The following is a 27192-nucleotide window of genomic DNA, read 5'->3' on the forward strand; positions in this document are numbered from 1 at the left end:
CAGAGGCAGGCAGATTTCTGAGTTTGAGGCCAGCCTGGTCTACAGAGTGAGTTCTAGGACAGCCAGGGCTACACAAAGAAACCCTGTCTCGAAAAAAACAAAAACAAAAAACAAAAAACAAAACAAAACAAAAAAGAATACCAGCCTATTGGCCTATTGCCCATTTTTACACAACTTGTGATGAAGCCAGAATTCAGACCCAGGCAGACCTGGCACCTAGACCTCATTCTGTGTCTCAGCAAACAACCTTGGGCTCAAGTTTGCAAAGGTTCTGAATCTTTGTTCTTCACTTATTCAGCATAGATGCATCAAACTAATGCTATGTGCCAAACATTGTTCTGATTGATGGGACAGATGCCAGGGAACAAGAAACCCTGAGTAGGGTTTGGCAGTGGGGACTGGCAGCACCTGGTGTGCTACATGTGCATCACAGGCAGGCCAAATGGTATTCTCCCTTCCTAGTGCCCCAACAGCTCAGAGCTGCCATGTCTACTTGGGTATCCCAGAGTAAGCACATAAATGCCATATCTACAGCCTCTATCAAGACAAACCCAAGTGAACCCCAACTCTCCAAACTCTTCTGCACTTCTGTTATTTACCCCAGTTTGGCAAAACCCCCAGAGTTATCCCACCTGTGTCAACTATAAGTAGGACTGCATGGGACACACCACGAAGTGACAGCCCTCCTGATAAGCCTGTACGACAGCACATTCCCAGAGCCACAGATTCCTGGCTTTTCCCACAATGCAGCTCTACATGGACTGGTGAGCCCTTGTTCTTTGTCAGCTATCTCCCGCTATAGTCCCTGGAGACCCTCCCAGCCCCGCCCCAGAGCTTTGACTTTCACTCTGCAGCTGCCTCCCTCAGGTCTTCAGGCAAAAATGCCTAACCTGGACATGCTGTTCTAGAGGAGGCTCTTCTCCCAGCATCCGTCTGTCCTCCCCGTAGCACCTACACACTGTACTCGGAGATCAGGGAGTTTTATCTTGTTTCTGTCCCAAACCTGGAAAATTGCACATAGCATGTGCTGCATGTGTTGACTTAGTGAAGAGTTGAGCACCAAGTCCCAGCTTTGGGCTTCCTGTGATGCGATTCAGCCCTAGCCAGCTGGGGAGAAGTGGCTCTGGAAGGGAAGAGGTCCTGGACAGAGGATGCTTCTGAGATTTTGCAGGAGCAGCAACCCTTCATCACTATCCCAGATACACTTGCATTTACACAGATGAACCTTTGTAGGAAGCTGACTCAAACATGGGGTGAGGTGGATACCATAAACTTGGGGGTTGAATCCTGAGAGGTCATCTCATCATCTCTTGCAACTAACTGCATTTGAAGGAGAAATGGAGATGCAGAGGGGCCTTGGCTTGCTGGAGTCACACTTTGCTCTACTTTCAGGATGGACCCAAGCCCTCTTTGGGTGATCCATCTCCCACCCAACATAATAACATCCCCTGGGCCCTAGCTCCCTCCCTCTTACTGTGCTTCTTGGGTATACATGCATGGCTGGTTGTGCCAACCACAAGACAAAGTGGTGTATTGGAAAGCTCCCTACTAGGCTCACAACCCAGGAATGGGATGGGGAAACAGACCCTAGGAGAGTTTGTCTCAGAGGGAAGCCCTTCAGGATCTTAAGTGTCAAGTTGGAGGGGGTCTGGGTGAGCATGCTGTTCCCTACCCTTCCTGGGTCTAGTGCACTATAGAAGGTTCCAGCAGGGAGCAAGAAAACAGGAGGGTGATCCCTCTGTATTAGTTTGGGGTCTCTAGAGTCACAACATATGGATAGTCTATATAGTTAAGGAATTTGTTGATGACTTACAGTCTATAGTCCAACTCCCCAACAATGGTCAGCAGCAGCTTGGATGAAAGTCCAAGGATCTAGCAGTTGCTGAGTCCCACAAGGCAAGCAGGCAAGGAAGAGAGTAAATCTTCCTTCTTCCAATGTCCTTACATATCTCCAGCAGAGGGTGTAGCCCAGATTAAAGGCTGTAGGTCTCTAACAGAGGGTGTGGCACAGAATACAGGCATGTGGGTCTCCAGCAGAGGGTGTGGCCCAGATTAAAGGTGTGTGCCTCCATGCCTTTAATCCCAGATGATCTTGAACTCAGCGATCTCCTTGTCTTAATCTTCTGAAATTCATAGTCACTATGCTTCAAGATCTCCATGCCAAGATCCAGGTCAGAAATTTATATCTCTAAGCCTCTAGATTAGGATCATAGGTGAGCCTTCCAATTCTAGATTGTAGTTCATTCCAGATATAGTCAAGTTGACAACCAGAAGAGCCACTACAATTCACCCCTTGTCAACTTGACACAAATAATATCTCATGTCCACATAAAACAATAACAAGGTCATGAATACACCTAACATGATATAACTATTCCTCATACAATCGCAAATGCATTTGTAAATTTACAAAGGGGCAATGTCCCTTGGGAACATTCTTTTAGTATTTCAATACCAATTGATGTTAAAGTAATTGGAAGAAAGACAAATGTATCCTTAACACAATAAGATAGAAGCATTCGTATTACTTGCAATCCTCGTTTCTGCAACTGGTTACGTGGTCTTAGCTGGTATTTGTAACTGCCTTCCTCTGCTACCCATTCTGTATTTCCTTCACCTTCAGCAAGCACCTCAGCAGGTCTTGGCTCTTTTCCTGAAGGATTGACCCATACCTTCATTCCTGATGGGTCATCCTTTGTCATCCTGCTTGGATTAGGCTGTTGTAGTTTCCCATTGACTTTAATCACAGGACATGATAGTACTAAGAGACGCCCTAGGGGATCTCCTGCACTCCAGACATAATCCTGCTTACCTCCATTGTGGAGAGGCAATCCAGTTTCCCCATGGTAATCTGGATCTATCACCCCTCCTAACACTGATATTCCTTTTTTAGCCTGTTGGTTTAAGGGCATTAGAAGCCCAAAATGGCCAGGGGGAAATCTGAGCATCCAGTTCAATGGAATGTTTGTTGTGGCTCCTGGTAGGAGCACTCCCCCCTCTGGAACCAAAACTTCTAGGCCAGCAGAACCTAAGGTTGTGGGGACAGGAAGCAAAAATTTTCCTAGAGGGTCACTAGGAGTGATAGTGAGTGGAACTATTCCCTTTTCCACCCCTTGATTCCTGGACCCATGGATCCTGGCTATGGGAGAAACTGTACCATATATTGAACGCTGATTCAAAGCATATACTGCCCTCTGAAGAACTCTGCCTCAGCCCTCCATGCTGTTGCCACCTAATTGGCGCCGTAACTGTCTTCAAAAGGCCATTCCATCTTTCTATCAGACCAGCTGCTTCAGGATGATGGGGAACATGGTAAGACCAGTGAATTCCATAATTGTGGGCCCACTGTCGCACTTCTCTGGCTGTGAAATGGGTTCCTTGGTCAGAAGCAATACTGTGTGGAATACCATGATGATAGATAAGGCATTCTGTGAGTCCACGGATGGTGGTTTTGGCAGAAGCATTACGTGCAGGAAAGGCAAATCCATAACCAGAATAAGTATCTACTCCAGTAAGAACAAAACGCTGTTTTGTTGGACGGGGGGAAGTGGTCCAATATAGTCAACTTGCCACCAGGTTGCTGGCTGGTCACCTCGAGGAATGGTGCCATATCTGGGGCTCAGCGTTAGTTTCTGCTGTTGGCAGATCTGGCATTCAGCAGCAGCTGTAGCCAGGTCAGCCTTGGTGAGTGGAAGTCCGTGTTGCTGAGCCCAAGCATAACCTCCATCTCGGCCACCATGGCCACTTTGTTCATGTGCCCACTGGGCAATAACTGGGATGGCTGGGGAAAGAGGCTGACTGTCCACAGAACGGGTCATCTTATCCACTTGATTATTGAACTCCTCCTCAGCTGAGGTCACCTTTTGGTGAGCATTTACATGGGACACAAATATCTTCACATCCTTTGCCAATTTGGAGAGATATATCCACATACTTCTTCCCCAGATGTCTTTCTCACCAATTTTCCAATTGTGATCTTTCCACGTCCCTGACCATCCAGCCAATCCATTGGCTACAGCCCATGAGTCAGTGAACAATCGTACATCTGGCCATTTCTTCTTCCAAACAAACTGTAATACCATATGTATTGGTACCAGCGTAGTGGGGTATTCCTGAGACAACCTGACCATGTTTTGGGGAGGACTGTGGAAGGACTTTGGAATTTTGAACTGGAAGAGCCATTAGGATATTAAGAGCTCTGTGTAAAGTTCTGTAGGAGCTTGGAAGACAATGTTAAGAACAGTGCAAAAGATGGAAGCCTGGCTTGTGAAATTTTAGAGGGAAGATTAAAGACTCTTACAGTGGCCATGTTTTGATTGTGAAGATTCTGTGGTTTTGGTTAGCTGGGGCTGAAGAATCAGCTGTGAGTAACAAGATACCAGAACCACTAAAGCAAACCTTTGTGTTACTGGGACTATTTTTTTGTTTTTTGTTTTTTGAATTTTTTTTTTTTCGAGACAGGGTTTCTCTGTTTAGCCCTGGCTGTCCTGGAACTCACTCTGTATACCAGGCTGGCCTCAAACTCAGAAATCCGCCTGCCTCTGCCTCTCAGAGTGCTGGGATTACAGGCGTGTGCCACCACCACCCGGCTACTGGGACTATTGATGCTGGTTAGCTGGAGCTAAGAAATTAGTGATGATTAAGAAGAGACCAGCATCACTGAGATGAAATCTTCTTGGAAGTGTTTTCTGAGAGCACAGAGAGTGTGTTCCAGAGATAGCCACAGTTGTATTTTGTGCTGTGGCTGGACTTGGTACTGTGTAAGAGTCACCCAAATGGTACTGGTTTTGAAGGCATGAAGGGGTCATGAAGAGCAGCTGAGGCTCTTGGCACTGTGAGAGGCCACAGAAGGCCATTGGTGAAGGTGCAGCCTCAGTTGCAATTGATGGCCCAGGACTTGAAGCGGTTATGCATAGGAGCAGAGGCTTGTCACCCTGATGAGAGCCTATGAGAGGCTATTGGTGAAGCCTAATTACAGTGTAAGATAGCAGCGTTTTGGAGATGCCAGTACCATGTGATGACCACCAAGAACAGCAGCAGTAGTGGAGTACAGGCAGCTGGAACCTAGAAGACAAGCTGTGTGCTACAAAGGGCAGAGCTGAAGAAGTGACCCAAGCCCTTGGAGGAGCCCAGAAGATCGTGAGTTGGATCCCAGACATCGAACCATTGGAGTTTGAGTTTTGCTTTTGGTTGTGACTGTGCCCTGATATGTTTCCCTCTTGAAGGAAGAAAGTATTTTAGTGGATCCCAAAGTTGAGAGACTTTGAATTTTTAAAAGACTTTGAATTTGAAAGATATTGGACATTTTAAGGCGATTGAACTTTTAATATGTAAAGACTGTGGGACTTTTAAAATAATTTAGATCTTGGGGATGAATAAGAAAGTAAGGGTTGAGGCTTAATAGTGATATGTTTGTGTGTTAAGTTGACAAGGGGTCAATTGTACTGGCTAGTTTTGTGTGTCAACTTGACACAGGCTGGAGTTATCGCAGAGAAAGGAGCTTTAGTTGGGGAAGTGCCTCCATGAGATCCAGCTGTGGGGCATTTTCTCAATTAGTGATCAAGTGGGGAGGGCCCCTTGTGGGTGGTACTACCTTTGGGCTGGTGCTCTTGGGTTCTATAAGAGAGAAAGCTGAGCAAGCCAGGGGGAGCAAGCCAGTAAGAAACATCCCTCCGTGGCCTCTGCATCAGCTCCTGCTTCCTAACCTGCTTGAGTTCCAGTCCTGACTTCATTTTGTGATGAACAGCAATGCAGAAGTGTAAGCTGAATAAACCCTTTCCTCCCCAACTTGTTTCTTGCTCATGATGTTGTGCAGGAATAGAAACCCTGACTAAGACACCCTCCCAGTATCTCCTTGCTCCTTTTCCTACTATATACACCTCAGGTGGGTAGCCTCTTACACCCACTGTCAGGGACAGCAACAGGTCAATCACAGACTTCTCCTTGGCCTCCAGGGAACCTTGCCTTCTGTCTCCTGTTGAGACTGGCTGCTCAGGCAGAGGGCAGGGGAGCAAGGGGGGGGTGCATGTTTTAAGATCTCACCAGGTCCTGGGTAGGGTGGGAGGTTATCTTGAGAGGAAGAAACAGGAAGCTCTAGGGATTGACCCAGGGCATTTGCTTGCTTGCTTGCTTGCTTGCTTGTTTTTGAGACAGTGTTTCTCTGTGTAGCTGTGGCTGCCCAGGAACTCATTCTAGATCCCTCTGCCTCTCCTGGGATTAAATGAGTACCCCACCAGGCCTGGTTTAACCCAGGGCTTTTGAATGTTAGGCAAGTGCTCTGTACTCAGAGATACATTGCAGCCCTTTATTTTTGCTTTTGTCTATTATTGGTGTGTTTGAGATTGGCAGCACTTGTGGAAGTCAGAGGGCAGCTTTCAGGAAGCGTCCTCTGCTGTGGCTGCTGGCCTTAGGGCTCATGTCCTCAGGCTTGCCCAGAAGCATCTTATGCCCCATCCCCCACTGGCCCAGGCTCACCTTGAACTTCCTCTATCAACTCTACCTCAGCCTCCCAAGAACCTGAGATTACAAACCTGTGCAGCCATGGGCTAAATATGGGGAGAGTAATCAGGAGAGGGGCACTGTGGGCAGAGGCGGAGGGTGATCTGGAACAGCCTGGCTTAATTGTGCCACATACTCAACTTTGTTCTTTTCCGTCTTTTTTTAAAAGATGTAATTATTTATTTTATTTACATGGGTGCTCTATCTGTACACCTGCATGCCAGAAGAGGGCATCAGATCACCATGTGGTTGCTGGGAATTGAACTCAGGTCCTCTGGAAGAGCAGCCGGTGCTTTTAACCACTGAACCATCTCTCTAGGCCCTCCTTTTTCTATTTTTTGAGACAGGGTCCTCCCAAGTTCTCAGAATCACTAGTGGTAGGATTATAGGTATGAGCCACCATACCTGGCTTAACACCTATTTATTGATTGTGGGCTGTGTGTGAGGTACACAGACAGAGCAACAAACAAAACAGAAGCAGCGGCCTACATGCAGCAGCCACAACAGCAAGGAGCACAAACATTAAACACTTAAGAAAACCGAGAAGCACCATGATGGCTCAAAGCCCAGGGCTTAGCCAGAGTTTTCTGTGCTGAGGGAACCTTTGCTGTTGAGCTAGCTTGGGAGAAGCAGGCCACAGCCTTGGAAGCAGCCAGGTGGCAGCTAAGGGCCTGACAGGGCTTTGGAGATATTTGATCAGAGGTAGGAAACAATGGAGGCATGTGTGGGACCTGGATCCTGAAAGTTCCAGATCAAAAGACTGGACTTTGGTCAGGAGGGTTAAGCCGGTGGAGGCAGATCACTAAGGGCTGTCTGGACAGTGCGAGGAGGACAGTGGAGATGGAAGGAGGGCCACTTTGCCATCTGTTTGGGAATGAAGCATCCAGAATCCACCGAAGAACTGCGCAAGTGAGGAGGAGAGGATGATGGTAAAGCTAGTTCCTAGTCTAACAGAGAACTGGACGCCTCTACATTGTATGCAGGTTGCCTTGGATGTGCAAAGAAAAGCAGCGTCGTCCCCAGAGGCTTTAAGAAAGAAGCAGCTAGTAAAGCAGAGGAGCCTAGAAAAACAAAGAGCTGCTAGGTAACGAACTGAACTAACACCCAGAGCGAGGTGAATGCATCCCAGCTGATAACCTTCGTCCTTTCACACTGACTGGTTAACTGGTAAAACGTACACAAACCACGTTTATTGCTTAAACCTTTCCAGGGCTTCCCAGTTCATCCCTTCAGCTCTGACCCTCCCTCCCGCCCCCACAAGGCTCAGGACACCCCATCCACCCATATGCGCGTACCCCATTGTGCTTCTGCTTCCTCTCTGACAGGTCCATCTTCTACCCTTTCCTGTCCCAGAACCTTCTGATCTTTCCGTGTATTTATGAAGGTCAGTGAAGGATCTTGAAACCAGAAAGAACAGCCCTTTCTCATCGCTCTTGAAGCAAGTTAAGTTAATTTTCTGAGGGGAGCTGGTGGTGGCGGCCACGACAGAATCCCCAGCCCAGATGAGCGCAGACTATCTTGCTTTGACCCTGTAACCCTCTAACCTTTGACCCTGTAACCCTACACTTGAAGTTAGCGACCCGGGAGGGTCTACTCTTCTCACGTTCGGACTCTGATCCAGAGCTCGATCCTTGGTGCAGGCACCTTGCTGCCCCATCTAGTGTGCCCTTCACCGCGTGTGCCCAGCGGAGCCCAGTGGAGCAGCAGAGCTCTGCGGATGTGTAGGGCTCGGGTTCGGGTGGGAGACCCAGACCTAAAGTACGCAGGAGCTCGCACTACGCAGTCACGTGATCCAGGCCACACCCAAGGAGACGTCTAAATCACGTGACACCTAGCCTAGGAACGTTTTTTCTCACGTGACGGAGAAACCCCGAGTGGACCAATAAGGAAGAGAAGGCCAGGCTGGCGGCGGGGTGGGAACAGTACGCGGGAAGGGAACTTCAGGCATTCGTAGTAGCTGCTGGGACTCATTGTATGTCCTATCCCGTCCGGGTCTGGTTGCAAAACAAGCTCGACTTTAGTGCTTATGTACCATGAAGTGTCTGATCACCGGGGCCAACGTGAAGGGTAAGTTTGGACCTGCCTAACAGCGGACCATGTGGACAAGCCCCAGGAGTTAGTTCCCCTAACCACTTTCTGCTCTCGTCCCTGCAGTCCTGGGCAAGGCTGTCCATTCGCTATCCCGGATCGGGGACGAGCTCTATCTGGAACCGTTGAAGGACGGGGTGAGAGACTGGGACGCAGGGATGGGGGCGGATTCAGTGGTGAGTGGAGAGCCTGGACTTGGCGTTCACTCAGCCTTACGGGGTAATGGTGGCCAGGCATTTTGGCGCAGTTGATTATCTTGGGTTGTTGGGACATCAGCTTGGGCCCAGTCTTCTGAGGCTGCATGAGTATGTATGTATACACAGGACATTTGCTCTTCCAGGAACGCCTAGTAGCAGGCAAGGTGGGGCTAAACTAACTTAAGGGAAAAGCAAGCATGGCAGACCCTGGGGCGCGGAAGACTGGGAGGTCTACATGCTGAAGGTCTTGCTACACAGAAGGGGAAGTCGGTGGAAGAGAAGTGCGGCAGGGTGAAAAGGCAGGCCATTGGGGTGGGCCTGCCATTGTCCCTGACTGCCTTGCCTGCTCTGTGTGTCTCAGCTCTCCCTCCGGACCGTGAACTCTTCCCGTTCTGCCTATGCCTGCTTCCTTTTTGCCCCACTCTTCTTCCAGCAGTACCAGGAGGCATCCCCTGGTCAGGACCAGCTGCGCTGTAAGATCCTGATGAAGGTAAGGGCCTCCTGCAGCCTCTCCACAGCTGAGCCTCTGCACCAGGGCCTCAGTAAATCATGACTAGAGTGTTAGTCTCATATGGGAGCGATTCCCTGTAAAAGGCAATGAGGTAACGATATTTAGACTCTAGAGGCTTATATAAGAGCTGTGGGGAGGGTGGTGGCATTCAAGTTGGTCAGGAAAAGGTTAGCAGCCCTTCCCAGCAAAGGGAATAAATAGCATGGCCAAGGTGCATGGCAGTGCACAGATGTCCTGCATGCAGTGGGAACCCCTTGCACAGCTTTGTGGGGCCAGTGATGGACATGGGGTGTAGAGCTGGTCCATGGAAGCAGAGTGCCAGGCGATGTCCTGCCCTGCCCAGTCCTTCCTGTCCGTCTTCCGCTCTCTGGCAACGGTGGAGAAGACTGTGGAGAAGTGCTGCATCTCCCTCAGTGGCAGCAACAGCCACCTGGTGGTCCAGCTCCGCTGCAAGCATGGTGAGCAAGCAGCCAGCCGAGAGACTTCCTCTGTGGTGTGGGGGGATGGAGGTGAAGGTCGTCAAGCCCACTGAGACCATTTCCCCTTGTCCAGGGGTCAAGAAGACACACAACCTCTCCTTCCAGGACTGTGAGTCCTTGCAGGCTGTCTTCGATCCGGCTTCATGCCCCCACTTGCTCCGCACCCCAGCACGGTGAGCACACCTGCTTCAAACTCAGCTGAGTCTCTCCCACCTTTGGGGCTTCGATGTCATTCTAGGGAATGCTCCACTTTCTGCTGCCTGGCTAGCCCACCCCTGTCATCCTGGTAGCTTTTAGATAGAGATGAGAGGATCAGAAGTTTCAAGGCCAGTGAGTTTCTAGGCTAGCCTCGGTAATATAAGACTCTTTCTCAAAAAATGGTGCATGTGCTAGGGAGATAACTCAGTAAAATGTTTGATGTACAAGCATGAAGGCCTGGTGTTGAGTCCCAGGGCTTCTATAAAAATGTGTAGTATCAGTTGGGTGGTGGTGGCGCACACCTTTAATCCCAGCACTTAGGAGGCAGAGGCAGACAGATCTCTGTGAGGCCAGCCTGATCTACAGAGCAAGTTCCAGGACAGGCAGGGCTTCAGAGAGAAACCCTGTCTTTTAAGAAAATAAAATAAAAAAGAGCAAAACCAAACCCTCGGATGGACAGGGCCTGAGAAGCAGCAGCACCAAGCACGTCTTGCTCCTGCCTGTGCGTGTTCACATGTGACACGAAAGCACCTTTGTCTTTGGGGGGAAACTCGGGGTTTCTGTGTCAAGGCCACACAGTCCAGTGCATATTTGGGCCCTTACCAAAAGCAGAGGCTGCTGCCTCTCCCCATTTCCACTGACTGATCCTTCCTTCTGTATCCCAGGGGCCTGCTCCAACTGCTTTTCTAAAGAGAACCTATGACCTGCCTACAGATCTCGTGTATGACCCGAATAACCCTGAAGGCTTGTCCTTGACCCTATGTTAGATAGTTTGAAAGACCTCTGACCTCTCATTTTCTGGTAGTGTCCCCCTTATAGTGGCTTCTTCCTAATTGCCAGGGCTCTAGAATCTGGGCCACAGGAAGAACATGGGCAGGAAGCTGGAGTCCAGGAGGGCAGCTGCGCAACCCACCAGTCAGCATGAAGATGCGGCATGGCAAGGGGAGTGTGCTTCCCCCAGAGATTGGGGTCACTGAGGACAAGCCCAGAATGCAGTGGGCTCCCCTGCCCGGCCCCTGTCCCTTTCAGACATTACTGCATCCAAGTAGCCCAAGGCCCCCCCCATTCATTGTGAGTTCGGATCTGCAGGTCCCAGTGCCACCTTCCTGAGGTAGGGTCTGTTAAGAGTGAAGAGTTCCTTTTTGGAGGGGCTATTTCTTTCTTTCTTTCTTTCTTTTTTTTATATTTTTATTTTCTATATTCTTTGTTTACATTCCAAATGATTTCCCCTTTCCTGGATTCCCCCCCCTCCCGGAGGGGCTATTTCTTTTTTCCCCCCACCTAAATACTGGCAATAGAGCCCAGGACCTTGTATTTGCTAGGTACTCTGTACCGCTGAGCTAAATTCCCAGCCCTAACTGCTCTTTCCCACAGAGAGTTTCAGATACAGGAGTCAGTACACAGCTCAGCAGTTAAGGCTTTTGCTTTAAACCTGCCCAGTTGAGTTGTCAGGGCTTTTTTTGGTTTTGGTTTTTGTTTTCCGAGACAGGATTTCTCTATAGCCCTGGTTGTCCTGGAACTCACTCTGTAGACCAGACTGGCCTCGAACTCAGAAATCCGCCTGCCTCTACCTCCCAAGTGCTGGGATTAAAGGCGTGCACCCCCACTGCTTGGCTTTTTTTTTTTTTTAAGATTTAATTTTAAATTTTTAAAAAGATATTTATTTTATGTATATGAGTACACTGTAGCTGTCTTCAGACACACCAGAAGAGGGCAATAGATCTCATTACAGATGGTTGTGAACCACTATGTAGTTGCTGGGATTTGAACTCAGGACCTCCGGAAGAGCAGTCAGTGCTCTTAACCACTAAGCCATCTCTCCAGCCCCAGGAGTTATTTTCTATAAATGTTCAGCAGTATATATCCTTAAGAAGATGGGAGCCAGGACCTGGCTCGGTGTTCTACACCTTTAATCCCAGCTCTTGGGGAGAAGAGGTATGCAGATCTCTGAGTTCAAGGCCAGCCCAAGCTATATAGTAAGACCCTGTCTCAAAAAAACAAAAGACAAACAAACCTGTTCCTTTTCTCTCTCTCTCTGTGTGTGTGTGTGTGTGCGCGCGTGTGTGTGCGCGTGTGCGCGCGCACGCGCGCAGGGAGTTGCTGTTTTACATAGAGCATTGTTGAGCCCCTGGGTTCAAGAGCTGGGCTGGGTATGTTAAGTGCACACCTGTGATCCCAGCTCTTTAAGAGGTAGAGTCAGGCTAGAGAGATGGCTCACAACCATATGTAATGGGATCTGATCCCTCTTCAGGTGTGTTTGAAGACAGTTACAATATACTCATGTAAATAAAATAAATCTTAAAAAAGGGGGGGATAAGTTTGAGGTCAGCCAGGGCTACATATAAAGAACCACCACCCCATCCCCCAAAACGTAGCCGGATCAACAGCCGTGGCTTCCATTGCCTTAAGCGCTTCTGATCAGGTAACATTTAAGAATGGACAAAGCATTTCATGCGCATCTGTTGTTTGTCCTTGTCACAGGGTTCTGGCAGAGGCTGTTCTGTCCTTTCCCCTTGCATTGACTGAGGTGACACTGGGCATTGGCCGTGGCCGACGGGTCATCCTGCGCAGCTACCAGGAAGAGGAGGCAGGTGAGGGAGTTAGACCTGTCCCAAGAGGGAACAAGAGCTAGGAGTGAAGCCAGGGCTCAAGGACTTTAACTCCTCCTGTGCCTGCCACATAGATGGTACCAGCAGAGCCATGGTGACGGAGACCAGCATAGGGGAGGAGGACTTCCAGCAGCTGCACGCCCCAGAAGGGATAGCTCTCACCTTCTGCCTCAAGGAATTTCGGGTGAGTTTACTATGGCTGTCACCTGGTCTTTGAACCAACACAGGCTCTCACTACCTGCTTCTTCCATCCCAGGGGCTCCTGAGCTTTGCAGAGTCAGCGAATTTGCCTCTTACTATCCACTTTGATGTTTCAGGCAGGTAATTCCAGGCTTTTCGACTGCGGAGGAGGTAGGGTTCTGGGATGCCCAGAACAGGATAGCCTAGCTTAACCCCTGTCTGTCACCCAGGCCAGTCATCTTTACCATTGAGGATTCTTTGCTGGATGCCCACTTTGTCTTGGCCACACTTTTAGAGCCAGACTCATGTTCCCAGGACCTGTGTTCCCCAAAGCCCCACCAGCCAGTGCCTCAGAAGCAGGCACACAGGTAAGGGTGCTCACTACCTAGCTCTCCCTCCATCTTCTGCACACTCAGGTTGAGCCTGCTACTTCTAGCTCTGCACCTCCCCCATACATACTTCCTGTCAGGCCCAGCCTCAACAGGGCTTCCAGCCTTAATGGTCAGCTGTACTGAGACCCCTCCCATCCACAGAGGCATCCCCCAAGGTCCTGCTGGCTTCCTTCTCTGGCTGAGGCCTCCCCTCTGAGCCTCTTTCCAGACTTGGAGAGAAAGGGCTGCTGGGAGGCAGGGAGCTGCCTGGTGCAGGGAAGCAGGTGGCTGGAAGGGCAGGTGGGTTGGGAGGCTGAGCTCAGTGTAGTAGAAGCAGAGGAAGTTTGGTCTGGCGCTCAGCCCAGCTTATCCCTGGGCTCTCGTGCTCTCCAGCTTCTGTCCCTTGGGAAGGTGAGGGATTGGGCCCCACGTGGCCCTGTTCACAGGACTTGTTGCTTTCCTCCCCCAGCTGAGCTAAATTGGCCCCAGGATCCGCCCTCAGGCCCCTACCTGAACTCTGATCAAAGGGGTTCCAGTTCCGCCCCCTCCAGGAAGCTCCCACTTAACCCCTGCATCCTATCCTCCCGGCCAAATCAGGAAGTAATAAAATCAAAAGCTCACCAACAGTCTTGAGGCCTCAAGCCCTCCTCAGAGCCCTCCAAAGTGGGGCCTGCCTCTGTATCCCTTTTTTCTCTGTACCTTGCTATTATCTCTGCCTACAGTACACCCCACTCAGATGACTTTACCAGTGATGACATTGACTGTTACATGATTGCTATGGAAACCACCGTGGGCAATGAGGGCTCCCGGGCACAGCCTTCCACATCCCTCCTACCTGCCCCCCAGGCCTCCCGTGACCTTGCCCCCACCTCAGATGAGGAAGAGGAGGAGGCTGAGCCCAGTACAGTGCCTGGGACTCCCCCACCCAAGAAGGTAAAAGCAGAAGGTTGGGGTAGGAACTGAGGAAGGAAGGAAGAGCTCCCAGGACTAACTGGCTTTCTCCGTTCTCTCTCCAGTTCCGATCACTTTTCTTTGGCTCCATCCTGGCCCCTGCACACTCGCCCCAGGGCCCCAACCCTGTGCTGGCTGAAGACAGTGACGGTGAAGGCTGAATCTTCTGAGAAACTAAAGTCTGTGTCCATAGGCTCACGGACCAGAACCAGGCCCAGCCACTGGCAGAGCTGGGCGTCAATCCCTGGACAAGGACATGGAGAAGGGTCTATGCCTTGGGTAGGCTCCACCCGGCTGACTGCTGCAGAGCTGCCTAGGCAACCATGTTTGGTCTGTGTTCTATGTTTACTCGGCCTAATCATGTCTCTTTCTGGTGCCCAGCTGTCACCTGAGAAACTCTTCACTTCTTACTTCCTTTGAGGCTCTATAGTATAGCCAGAGCCAGAAACTTCACTTCCTCAGGCTCACCTGCCTTAAAGGAAGATGATCAGTGTTGAGCACCTCCTGCCAGTCACGAATTCTGTCAGACCCTTCTGTGGTCCCAACACGTGGACCTTGGCTTAGAGTCCTAATAGCCTCTGGACCTCTTGTTACTGGTGTTGCCCCGGCTGGGCCCATGTCCAGCCACTCAGTCTGCGCTCCCAGGTGGCTCTGTACCAAAGAACTGCTGGCCCACTGTCTGGGATGAGGGAGACAGAGGCCATGGCGAGAATCCAGCTTTGACCTTTATTCACGAGACCAGATGGGTTACCCCAGGATCTGGCTGCCAGCCATGCAAGGCTGGAGACCCACAATCTGGTCTGCCATTGCCCTGAGCTGCAGCCTTGGCCCCAGGATTCCACTTGCAGCCACCACCACAGGTGCCGGTGGGAGGGAGCCCTGGGGGATTGGATGCTGCTATTGATTCTTTAAAAAATAAAGGAAAGACACTTAACGCTGTGTGTTCCCCATGAAGGGTGGGCCAGAGTGACCCATGGCAGCATGACTTCTGTACATGTCATCTGGGGCAGGCAGAGGGCAGCACGTGGCGGCTATTTCTTGGCTTTGGCAGAATTGCGGGGTGGGGTGATGGGACGACCTCCGGGGTTCAGGCCACTGAACTGCCCATACTTGCCCTTATTCTTATCAGCGGGCTTGAGGATCTGGAAGAGAACACACTCGTCAGGGTCCCAGTGCCGAGTCAGGCACCTGGCAGCCTCTTCCCCTCACCCACCTGGAAGGAGCACATGAGGGTCTCGTCCACACTCATCATGGCACCAGCGTTGTCAAACTCTCCACAGTAGTTGGGGGCAGAGAAGAGTGTCACCAACTGCCTCTTGGCAAAGAACTCGTAGCCATCTTCTACAACCTGGTCAAGGACAGGGACAGTTTGGTCTGGAAGTTAAGTAGCCAGCCACCCCAGCCTGCCCGGAGCACTAGCCCACCTGGTGTGCTCTGCAGATGAGGTCCAAATCATGCTTGTGCAGGAACTTGGCTACCACCTCAGCCCCAAAGGTAAAGGAGACACCACGGTCATTCTCGCCCCAGCCTTGAACATCCTTGTCAGGGTCAGACCACAGGAGATCACACAGTAGGCCCTGGTCAGGCACATCTGTGGGCCGCATAATACGTCTAATCTGCTCCATAGATTGCAAGTCTGGAGACAGGCCTGGGGGTGATGGAGTGGGAATAGTGTTCTTAAAGCAAAAGGCAAGTGCTGTCCCGTGCCCAGAAGCTCTTAGGGGTCAGCTCCACTGTCCCCACCACCACTGGGTTCATCTTTTGGGCTCATTATCCCCCCCCCCCCAACAGCCCCATTTCTCTATGTGGCCTTGGCTGTCCTGGAATTCATTTTCTATAGCACCACCACCTGCCCATCCCTCAACTTTCAGAAGTGCAGACAGCAGACCCCCTTCATGGAAGAAAGCAGATCAATGAGTCGCCTACAGGATGCCACAACAGGAAAGAGTGCAGCCAAACTGGTGTGTGGGGCCAGGAGTGAGGGCACAGGTCTTCAGTCCCAGCACTTTGGGGAGTCAAAGGTAGGCAGAACTCTTGTGAGATTGAGGCCAGCCTGATCTACAGAGTGGGTTCCAGACAGGGCTATTACACAGAGAAAGCCTTTCTCAAAAACAAACTCGTGTGTGGGTGACCTACTATAATATGTGACATCCAAGATGAGATTCAAAGAGCTATTCCAGAGAAATGAGAAAAGTTCTGGCGGTGGTGGCACACGCCTTTAATCCCAGTGCAGAGGCAGATGGATTTCTGAGTTCGAGCCCAGCCTGTTCTATAGAGTGAGTTCCAGGATAGCCAGGACTATACCAAGAAACACTGTCCCGAAAAACAACAACAAAAAAACAACTTTCCAAGGCCCCTAAGGATGTGGCCCAAGAACCCAAGCACAGACCCCACAATCACTCTTACCTCCATGGCAGCAGAAGATCTTCTCATCTACAATGGCTGCTATGGGCAGGCAGTTGAAGCAGTCAGTGAAAGTCTTCCACAGTTTGATGTTGTATCGTCTCTTGCCTGCACAGAAGGAACAGCTCATAGGGAAGACCACCCACCACATAAGACCCAGTCTAGTGTTCTGTGCACCCGCCCAGGGTACTTTGTGGGCTCCTCTGACAAACCTGGGAGAAAAGACCGGAAGGCAAGGAAAGCTGACATTCTTCTCCTTGCTCTGCCCTCATCTACCTTACGGAATTCTAACCTCGGCCCACAAGAACCTGCACTTGTCTGGCCCAACCTCCACGCTGGTGCCCACTCTGGTCCCATGAATGAGGCCAAACCAAAAGTGGGTCTGGTTTATTCATACAGGCACCTAAATGCTTAGTAGGGGATGTAAGAGTGGGGAGTGTCATCAGGTGGGACTGGGGGAGTTTTAGCAAACAGGCAGCCCTGCATGTACATCCATTCACCAGGCCCCTCCTGAGTGCCCTGGATGGCAGATAGCATGTTGGAGCCTTACAGGGCCCATCACCAGGGGTCTTTTAGCACTAGAGCAATGTAGGGGGCCCATGAAGAGCAGGGAACGTAGTTCTGGGCAACCAGCAACATTCAAAGCACTCACATTCATCATAGAAGCCATAGATGCGGTTGATGCTGGCACACTCATGGTTCCCACGAAGTAGAAAGAAATTCTCTGGGTACTTGATCTTATAGGCCAGCAACAGGCAGATGGTCTCCAAAGACTGCTTGCCCCGGTCTACATAATCCCCCAAGAAGAGGTAGTTGCTCTCTGGAGGGAAGCCACCATATTCAAACAGCCGTAGAAGGTCATAGTACTGGCCATGGATGTCACCTGGGAACCAGAGAAAGGTGCAAGATGTAAACTTGAACCCAGGGCCAGCAATGAGCTAAAGGGTGGAGAAACACGGGCAATGCGGCAGGAATAGGGGCTATTTTCAGCAAGCAAAGGGGTTCTGAGCAAGGGCTTACCACAGATCTTGAGAGGGGCCTCAAGCTCCAGAAGAATAGGCTGGCTCAGGAAAATCTCCCGGGATTTGAGGCACAGACCACGGATCTCGTTCTCTGTCAGCTGCACATTCTTTCCAGGCCGTGAGCCCTGCACTAGGTACGGAATTGGGTCTTAGGACCCTGACCTCGCAGACCGGATGAGGGGAGGTGTTATGCCCCCCCCCCCATGGGCAATTGTTGCAAGTGAGCACCCCCCTCCCCGAAACCTTGGCATCAGGCCTTTCAAGGCAAGATCCAACCCCTTAGCCACCCGGAGGGCCTCCAGAGAGACGCCTATGCTCAGCAGGCTGTCAACCGAAGCTTCCTCGTTTAGGGACCCCTTCCCAGCTCGCTTCGCAGGAGTCTCACCCAGATTCCGGGCCACTATGCGTCCACGGCCTCGGAGCGCGCTCCAAAGCCTAGGCGCAGGGAGTTGGGGGGGGGGGGCTGCCGTGGCCATGGGTCCTCACGGCCTGTCCCCGCCCAAGCGACGCTTGCCCCTGGGACGGCGGGCCCGCCCGCGCGCCGATTCCGGAGGGCGAGGGGCCCGGGCTCGGCGCGCGCGCCCCTTCCCTACCCTACCCACCTTCCAGCAGGCGCCCGATGATGGAGTCCAGGTTGAGCTTCTCGCTGTCGGACATGGCGGCGCCGCCGCTCCGGCCCACCAGCTCCGGGCCCTCTCTTGCCTCCCGCCCTCTTGCAGCCTCCTTCCGGCCTGGCTCTCCTTCCGCCCTCCCCAGCCCGCCCCCGGCCCGCCGCCCCGCCCCTTCGGTCGGCCGCCCCGCCCTGCCGCGTCCGTAGTTCCCGGCTCTCTAGCGCCTCCCCTGGACGGGAAGCACAGCAGCCGGGGAGGGTCTGGGAGGGGGCGGGCGGGGCCTGGCAGGAGTGGTGGGCGGGGCTTGGTAGGGCGGTGTAGGGTCGGCTCCACCCTGGAATCACCCTGCTGCGTTCAGAGGATTAGGACCGGAAGTACTGTAGAAATTGTTTTTCTCTTTCCAAGTCTCTCCCCACCCCAGCCCTGCGTGGGATTGTGGTGTGAGCATATTAATCGCTGAGTTCTCAAACATTAAAGTAATTCCTCGAAGTGCAGAAAAAGACACGAAGGCTCAATGATAATGAGAGTGGGCTCCAGACCTTCAGAACCTCACATTCACCTCCGTCTTTATGGCCAGACCCATGAACACCTGCTACTGCACTCTAAGCAGTGTTTCGGTCCAGGTTGCCTGGTGCCTGCTACGTCATCTTTTTTCCCACGAGTGATGTAATACTATTGTATCTCGTTTGTGTTGCAAGTCCTTTGTGTACTTGGACTTGTTTAGCATGTGCAAGGCCTGAGGTTCCATCTCTGGCTCTGGAAGGAAAATAAAGCAAAAAAAAAAAGGGGGGGGGGGAAACGGTATTATTTTTAAACAGTAAAATATTAAAGTAGGCATGGTGTCTTAAACCTGTCATTCTAGTGCCTGAAATTCCAGCCCTCAGACGTCTGGACACAGGAGGATCATCTCCTGCCTGGGCTACATGAGACCCCTGTTCCCAGACTGCACCCCTTCACTCTCAAAGAAGAAAACCCCGGGCACGCGGATGGAGGGGTGGGACGACATTAAAGGATAATTATTATTGGAACCATGAATTGGTTTTACTTGCAAGTAACCTCAAAACTGATGGTGGCCTGTCATCTTCAATTTGGGCAAGCCAGAGACCCAACATACCCAGCATCCCGTGGATGGGAGGAGTTTGAGGCTAGGTCGCCAGGGCAAGCAGGAAGAACCTCATAGAGGGAGGGGGAGTCCCCCCACCAGGGAGGGGCCCCCAACAGGCTGCTTAGGCTGAGACCGAGGAGGAAGTGAGAGGAGGAGGAGAGGTGCAGCAAGGAGGTAAGCTGGGCTCTAGGGCAGGGCCAGGCCCATGGCTGGCTCTCTGAACAGAGGCCTGGTCTTTGTGGTACCTCAGGGTCTACCTAACTCCCCAGCAAAAGAGGAGGCTTAGTCCCCTGTGGCTGAGGACTGGTGACTGGAACTCCCAGCCTCAATCTGGCTGCTCACACCGGCTCTCTGTATGTCTTGCAGCCTGTGACACTGGGGTCTAGGGCAGAATGGCCCAGGCCCTGGGCGAGGACTTGCTGCTACCATCAGAGCTACAGGATGATTCTAGCTCTTTAGGGTCTGACTCAGAGCTGAGTGGGCCCAGTCCATATCGACAGGCCGACCGTTATGGCTTCATTGGGGGCAACTCAGCTGAACTGAGGTGAGTGAGGTGTGGGTAGAGGGAGAGTGGGGTACAGAGGCTGAGAACTGAGTTCCCAAGCATCTCGCTGTCGACACTAGCCCAGAACTTAGTCGGTGTCACTCCTCGGGTTCCATGTGGGATTCCAAGGTGAGAAGGGCGGTGGACAGAATGCCCATTCCATGTCTTTGTCCTCCGAGGGTCTGCACCTTCCCCTAAAACTGAACATCTTTTCCCTTTTAATCTGTGGCCCAAGAACCCCAGATGGAAATTCGGATGTCTTTCATTCTCTTCTCCAGGTTTACCTTATGCAGTTAATCAGATCCAGACAGAAACTTGACACATCACACAGCAGATAAGAAACAGAAGCAGATTCAAACTCAGGACTAATGGATTCCAGTCCAGGGCACTATCCACCCAGCTTCCCCTATGAGTTATCTCTGTCTCTGTTTTAGGGGACAGCCAAACAGACCTTCCCTAAATACACACCTCATCATCCCGTTAGTCTCTCCAGCTTCTATCCCTATTGAAGCCCAAATCCCTTCCTTTAACTCTGGTACTGTGCTTGTTGTGTGCCTCCAGGCCTGGTCAACCCTCTGCAGACCTCATCCGCCAGCGAGAGATGAAATGGGTGGAAATGACCTTACACTGGGAGAAAACCATGTCTCGACGATACAAGAAGGTCAGGAAAGAGAGGGCTATGTACACTGGTTCCCAAAGCTCTTAATCCCCCCTGCTTCTGCTACCCAAGTGGACTCTTGACTGATGAAAAGCTGTGCTTAGATCTGAGCAGTAGTGGCACATGCCTTTAATCTCAGCACTCAGAAGGCAGAGGCAGGCAGAACTCCTTGAATTGGAGGCTAGCCTAGTCTACATAATGAGTTCCAGGACAGCCAGGGCTACACAAAGAAACCCTGTTTCCAAAAACAAACAAAAAAAAAAACAAAAACAAAAACAAAAAAAGAAAGGAAGGAAGGAAGGAAGGAAGGAAGGAAGGAAGGAAGGAAGGAAGGAAGGAAGAGAAAAAAGAAAGCAAGCTGTTCTTGTGTGCTTGAGACCTGCAAGAAACAGGAGAAGTAAACATAACACACCTTGACCTTACCCGCAGGTAAAAATACAATGCCGGAAGGGCATCCCCTCAGCCCTACGTGCCCGGTGTTGGCCCCTACTGTGTGGGGCTCAGATGTGTCAGAAGAACAACCCTGGTACCTATCAGGTGAGAAAGTTGGCAGAATCTTTACTACCCTTCTCAGAGCTCCATCTGAACCTTCACATCTACCTTCCTACCACCCATAGGAGCTGGCAGTGGCCCCAGGAGACCCGCAGTGGATGGAGACCATTGGCAGGGACTTGCACCGTCAGTTTCCTCTGCACGAGATGTTTGTGTCACCCCAGGGACATGGGTACGAGGCCAGGGATACCCAGTGACACCAGGTCCTCATGCTAGACTCTTCAGTCCTAGTTTTACGTCCTTGGACGAGGGGGGGGGAACTACAGCCTGGGCAGAGGCCACAGAGGGCAGGGAAGGGATGCCTGGGAGGCTAGCCTTAATGAGGTCTTCTGGCACAGGCAGCAGGGGCTGCTGCAGGTTCTCAAGGCCTACACCCTGTACCGGCCAGAGCAGGGGTACTGCCAGGCTCAGGGGCCTGTAGCTGCTGTGCTGCTCATGCATCTGCCCCCAGAGGTGAGTGACCCTGACCCTGCTCTCAGACCCTCAAGCCCTAGCGATCTGTGCCCCCATCATTCTGAGACTCCCCTAACCCCAACTCCAGGTACTAGACCTCAGGAATCTGTGTTCCTTTACTTTAGGCCCTGTTCTTGTGACCAAAGCTTCATGTCCACCAATTTCAGTAACCTTTAAGTCTGTTATCCTTGATCCTGACCCAGTGACCTAGGAGTCTGGAAAATTTTCACTTTGACATTCTGAATATTGACCCTGAGTCCTGCACCATGCCCAGGCTTATCGGGAGCATCCCCTCACATTGGCCTTCCCTATCTTATAATTTGTGGCACTGAGGATCTGCAGCACTGTGGCCTTGGCCCTGGGTGGGGGTGGGGGAACCCAAATGACCTTAGGATTCTGGGATATAAACTCTGAGAGTCCCCCAAGTTTTGCTCCAACCTTATGGCCCTCAAATACAGAACCCCAGGCCCTGTGATTTCTAACTCCTCACCCCGAGGACAGGGCAGGCTCTGAGAAGAGTGGAAGGGGCATGAATCCAGGCCTCTGTGCTGGTCCCCACCTCTCCTCCCCCTCTGTGGACAATTCACTGAGTGCTCACTGGCCTGTGCCCTGTCCTCAGGAAGCCTTTTGGTGCCTGGTGCAGATCTGTGAGGTCTACCTCCCTGGCTACTACGGGCCCCACATGGTGAGAGGCTGGGTCGTGAGGTGGGGGATGGAAAATGAGGGGTTTGGAGTGGAGGTGTGCGTGGGCCGGCCAGACTGACGAGGAGCCTGGCTGCAGGAGGCCGTGCAGCTGGATGCCGAAGTGTTCATGGCCCTTCTGCGGCGGCTGCTCCCACGCGTGTACAAGCACCTGCAGCAGGTAGGCGTCGGCCCCCTGCTCTACCTGCCTGAGTGGTTCCTGTGCCTCTTCACTCGATCGCTGCCCTTCCCCACCGTGCTGCGCATTTGGGACGCCTTCCTTAGTGAGGGTGAGTGGGGCTGGGGCTGGCTCTTGGTTCTGAGTTTGCAGTGCTCGTAGTTCCCACATTCTGTCACATGGACCTGAGTGTGTCTGTGGAGAAGACAGACCATCTCATGGTCACAGTCCCAGAGTGATGAATGAGGGCCTCTGCTTTGTCACAAACACCACTGTGGGTGGCCGAGAGCAAGGACAGGAAGGTCTCTGACGGGGTTGGGGTCTGAGTGCAGGAACTGGGTTGGTCAGAGAACATGTGGAATGTGAGTGGCTCAGGGCATTCGAGGGTTAGGCATGGTCCGCTGCCACAGGAGGCTCTCCTTCTCAGGGCCTTGTACCCATGACTCTTCCTAAGGAGCTCAGCGAAGCTGCCTCTGACAGCTAGCTTGTGAAACTTTCATTAGTGGGGGTGGGGCTGGGAGGTGACAGTACCTAAATTAAGAAGATATTTATAGAATGTCATGAGTGCCATGAAGAAAATAAATCAAGGGATGTGACAGAGTGTCAGGAGAGCAGCAAGAGGTGGTTGCTGTTTTTAAAGACAGTTCTGGCTGCTCTGTGGAGGAGGTAAACAAGAAGGCAAGCAGGGGGACAGTAGAGGCCAGGAAGACCAGGCCACAGCAGGAAGACCAGGCCACAGCCAGCCCAGCTGACTCTTGGGAGGAAGGATATGGAAAGGTAAAGGTGGAGAAGGGGGTTCTGGGGCTGAGAGAGGAAGGGGCTTCAGAGGAGAGCCAAGTTGGACACTGGATCTTTAGAGCTTTGTCGTATGCTGCCCATAAGTCTAGAGATTGTTCCTACAGTCAGGTTCGAGTTTGGGCTGGTAATGTACTATTTCTTCAGTTGGTAGAAATCTTGCAGTAAGTATGCAATGAGCCCTGGGTCCAGCCTCCAGCATTATAGAAAATTGGTGATGGGGATGCATGCCTTTAATCACAGCACTTGGAGACAATAGCAAGAGAATCAGAGCTTACCGTCCTCCTTGGCCACACAGTGAATTTGAGACCAACCTAGGCTACATCAGACTCTGTCTCCAAAACTTTTTTTAAAAAAATATTTATTTATGTATATAAGTACACTGTAGCTGTCTTCAGACACACCAGAAGAGGGGGCATCAGATCTCATTACAGATGGTTGTGAGTCACCATGTGGTTGCTGGGATTTGAACTCAGGACCTCTGGAAGAGCAGTCAGTGCTCTTAACCCCTGAGCCATCTCTCCAGCCCTTTAAACATTCTTTTGTTTTGTTTTGTTTTTCAAGACAGGGTTTCTCTGTGTAGCGCTGGCTGTCCTGGAACTCACTCTGTAGACCAGGCTGGCCTCGAACTCAGAAATCTGCCTGCCTCTGCCTCCCAAGTGCTGGGATTAATGGCGTGCACCACCACTGCCCGGCTCCAAAACTTAAAAAGCAAACAAACAAGAAAATCATGTCCCAAGTATCCAAAGCACACATATCACCTCCCCGTGTAGCTTCAGACCCCAAGAGGGAGGGCTGATCATGGCTGTCCATCTGATCCCTGTCCAATGTACCTGGGGACAAGCAAGGCACAGGCTCCCTTCAACAGCAGTGATGACACTGTCGGTGGCATTTGTTCCTTTAATAAGTTATAGTTGTTGTCACTAGGTCTCCCTGGCATGCTAGCCGCTCTTACCAGTTCAGAGGATGCCAGAAAGGGATTATGAAGTCCTAGGACTGGCAAGGGTTAGTGTGTGCATGTGTCTGTGTGTGTCTGCATGTGTGTACATGAGTGCTATGTTTTTGCTGTAGGAAGAAAAGTTCTGCACAGAACCTTTCCAGAATCTGAAGGTGGCAGATTCAAGATGGAAAGCACTTAATAGGCACCGACCCAGACCCGAACTCCTCAAAGAAACAGAATGCTGAGATTGGAGAAGGCTTGGCATAAGATTGTTAGCAGCCCTGGCTGCTCCCTAGCTGCCCTTCCTAGAAGTGTCTGGCGTCCTGAGACAGGCTTCTTGTGTCCTGTGCACTTCCTTCAGTGTCCCATGACCTCAAATTGTAGTATTCCTTCCAAGCATCATAATTCATACTTAAAATTCCAGTGCAGAGGCTGAGACAGGAGGATTGCTGTGAGTCCAAGGCAAGGCTGGGTCACATAGTTCCAGGCCATCGTGGCCTGCAGAGTGAGCCACTATCTCAGGAAAACTAAAAGCCAGTATGTGAGCTGGTGAGGTGGCTCAGTGGGTAGGGGTGCTTGCTCCCAAGCCTGCCGAGTCTGATCTCCAGGTCTCACATGGTAGAAGAAAAGGACTGACTCCTACAAGAGGCTCTATGACCGTCACGAGTGATGTGGCAGGCACATAATACACACAACTAAATAGCCAGGCGAGGTGGCACGCACCTATAATTCCAGTATTCAGGAGGCTGGAGAATTGCTGCAAGTTCAAGGTCAATCCGTGCTACACACTGAATTCCAAGGCAGCCTGAGCTACACAGTGAGACCCTGTCTCAACAAAACAGAACACATTGGGCATGACAGTGCTTACCTTTAATCTGAGCAGTTGGGAAGCAGAGGCTATCCAAGGCTAAGCCAGCCTTGGCTACATAGTAAGTTCCAGCCAGCCAGAGCTACAAAGTAAGACTGTCTCAAAACAACAAAACAAAACCCCAAGCCACTTGTGATGTCCCATGACTGCTATCCAGCTCTCTAGAGGAAGAGAAAGGAGGCTCAGCAGGTCAAGGTCATCCTCAGCTATGCAGGCAGATGGAGGTCTGTTTACAGGGAACCCTGTCTCAAAAGTAAACTCATTGCAGTCGCTGGCCATTTTTCCATGCCTGAGCTGGGTGAACTGAGCTGCAGTGAAGGAGCATGTCTGAGGGCTGATTCAGCTGAAGAACCGAGGGGGAGGGGCGCAGACTGGTTTCCTGTGAGTGAGCTACTTCCTTCCCTGCAGGTGCTAAAGTACTGTTCCGCGTAGGGCTGACCCTGATGCGGCTGGCACTGGGCACTGTTGAACAGCGCACGGCATGCCCAGGGCTCCTGGAGACACTAGGGGCCCTACGAGCCATCCCTCCTACCCAGCTGCAGGAAGAGGTCTTCATGGCGCAGGTGGGTATCTGTTAGCAATCCTCAGTGGCCTTGCCCCATACTCATAGTAAGGCGCAGTTCCTGTGCTCTGAACTGCAGAAAATGTGAGAACCCCAGGCCTCAACTGCCTTCCTTTAGGTCTCAGCAAAGCTGTGTCTCAGCCCTCAGCCACTTCCTGGGGTTGTGTACTGCCTGCCCCATGGGACCTCAAGGCTTCCTGCTCCCTGACACCCCAGTCCAGGCAAAGTTAGCATCAACTGTTCCCCATAGGTGCACAATGTAGCCCTGTCTGAGCGAGATCTGCAACGGGAAATCAGGATCCAGCTAAGCCAGCTGCCCAAGTCATCACCGGGACCAGCCCCTCTGCCGCAGGCCCGCCTTCCTGGGGCCCAAGCCATCTTTGAGTCCCAGCAGCTGGCCGGGGTTCGAGAAGGCACCAAACCTGAGATACCACGGATTGTGGTGCAGCCCCCAGAGGAGCCCAAGCCACCACGGCGCAAGCCACAGACCCGTGGCAAGACTTTCCATGGGCTCCTGATAAGGGCCAGAGGACCCCCTATTGAGGGTCCCTCCAGGTCCCACCGAGGCTCTGCTTCTTTCCTGGACACCCGATTCTAAGGGTACCATGTACTTAGTGCCACAATATCTCAATCATCTGAACAGTAATGCCAGCCCCAGAAATGAGTACTGTCCTTTACTGCTGGGCTGCATGACTCTGCTGTTTCCAGTAAGGATCACCTCGAGGAGTGCATGCAGTATCTCCTCATTTTAAGGACTATGTTAGGAACAAAGATAAAGAAAGGAAGGATACTGAGTGGAGCTTGTGGGGAGCTTGTTTGGTGCCTGTCATTGCCAGCACCAAAGCCAGCACTGAAGGATTGTGGGAATAAAGCTTCTGGCTGAGATATGGTACTCCATGAGCTTCTTGCAAGGGAATCCTCAAATAAAGCCTGACTGAGAAGATACTGGATAGATAACGTTGGATCAAATATTCCTCCACTCTCCACCCTGGACTTATGGCCATGTTCTCTCCTGCGTGCATCCACCCTTTCTGCCCTTGTCCCACAGGGGACACACCAAGGCTGCCCATTGGCTGCTGGATAAGGTGTTTACAGGGAAGAGAGCCAGCTTGCCCCAGCCTCTGGGGTACAGGTCAGACTTTTCTACCTGCCAGAGGAAGGCTCCCCAGTGACACCTAGGTCCCAGAGGGGCACTCCAACCTCTCATTGCCTCCCCTAGATGGCTCAGGGCTCCCTTCCGGTGGGGGACTTTAAACCATGTTGGCCTTCCTAACCACGCTCCTGCTCCCATCTGTCAACGACAGCCAGAGAAGAACAAAGGCCTAGTGTGCTGAGGACAAAGGAGAAGGGTCCTGCTGGGCCTTGTTCTTCCATAAACCCTGATGTGCTCCCTTGGAACCGCCACCATAGAAACCCTCTCCCACACTCACTAATTGCCCCTGTGGGTGCCTAGGGTGCCTGGGACATGAGCCATTGTCAAGACAACAGGGCTGGATCTGATGCTGGCTTGTCTCCACAGAGTTGAGTCCTAGTTGCCCTGGCTCTCTGACTCCCTGGGTAACTTCCCAGCCCCTGAAAGTGGGAGCAAGGCGGGAGCTGGGAAGGTACATTAGAGACCCTCCCGTCCATGGGAAGACAGAAGTGGGACTGAGCAGGAGAAGGGGCAGTGTTGAGTCAGAGAAACCAGCACTTCCACCCTGCCCCCAATGAAGGAGGGGCAAATGTTACAATGTTCTGA

At 51.7% G+C, this 27192-nt stretch overlaps 3 protein-coding genes across 6 annotated transcripts; 2 read left to right on the forward strand and 1 right to left on the reverse strand.

Annotated features, from left to right (window-relative positions):
- Window positions 1-8379: 8379 nt before the first annotated feature.
- Window positions 8380-15016, forward strand: Rad9a (RAD9 checkpoint clamp component A). 3 transcript variants are annotated; one of them, XM_052193704.1, is made up of 11 exons: window positions 8380-8565; window positions 8653-8723; window positions 9145-9273; window positions 9638-9752; window positions 9847-9946; window positions 12453-12562; window positions 12655-12764; window positions 12837-12901; window positions 12991-13128; window positions 13978-14064; window positions 14148-15016. In XM_052193704.1, exons 1-11 carry the CDS (start codon window positions 8532-8534, stop codon window positions 14500-14502), a joined length of 1314 nt encoding a protein of 437 aa, XP_052049664.1. In that variant the 5' UTR covers window positions 8380-8531; the 3' UTR covers window positions 14503-15016. The 3 variants fall into 3 exon arrangements, with proteins under 3 accessions (XP_052049664.1, XP_052049670.1, XP_052049677.1); XM_052193710.1 differs by having other exon boundaries at window positions 8381-8565; window positions 13854-14064; window positions 14148-14325; XM_052193717.1 differs by lacking the exons at window positions 8380-8565; window positions 8653-8723 and having other exon boundaries at window positions 9175-9273; window positions 9557-9752.
- Ppp1ca (protein phosphatase 1 catalytic subunit alpha) lies at window positions 14790-18250 on the reverse strand. The gene is made up of 7 exons (XM_052193730.1): window positions 18110-18250; window positions 17506-17637; window positions 17138-17368; window positions 16489-16593; window positions 15507-15730; window positions 15296-15430; window positions 14790-15224 (listed from the first exon to the last, which is right to left on the reverse strand). Exons 1-7 carry the CDS (start codon window positions 18162-18164, stop codon window positions 15114-15116), a joined length of 993 nt encoding a protein of 330 aa, XP_052049690.1. The 5' UTR covers window positions 18165-18250; the 3' UTR covers window positions 14790-15113.
- A 1039-nt stretch (window positions 18251-19289) lies between these two features.
- On the forward strand, window positions 19290-26339 carry Tbc1d10c (TBC1 domain family member 10C). Of its 2 annotated transcripts, XM_052193682.1 has the most exons (10): window positions 19290-19397; window positions 19590-19767; window positions 20329-20428; window positions 20855-20962; window positions 21043-21149; window positions 21316-21430; window positions 22050-22115; window positions 22212-22401; window positions 25301-25455; window positions 25705-26339. In XM_052193682.1, exons 2-10 carry the CDS (start codon window positions 19616-19618, stop codon window positions 26050-26052), a joined length of 1341 nt encoding a protein of 446 aa, XP_052049642.1. In that variant the 5' UTR covers window positions 19290-19397; window positions 19590-19615; the 3' UTR covers window positions 26053-26339. The 2 variants fall into 2 exon arrangements, with proteins under 2 accessions (XP_052049642.1, XP_052049652.1); XM_052193692.1 differs by lacking the exon at window positions 19290-19397 and having other exon boundaries at window positions 19670-19767; window positions 21320-21430.
- Window positions 26340-27192: the final 853 nt, after the last annotated feature.

The sequence above is a fragment of the Apodemus sylvaticus genome, chromosome 1 (assembly GCF_947179515.1).
Source record: "Apodemus sylvaticus chromosome 1, mApoSyl1.1, whole genome shotgun sequence".
Classification (NCBI taxonomy): domain Eukaryota; kingdom Metazoa; phylum Chordata; class Mammalia; order Rodentia; family Muridae; genus Apodemus; species Apodemus sylvaticus.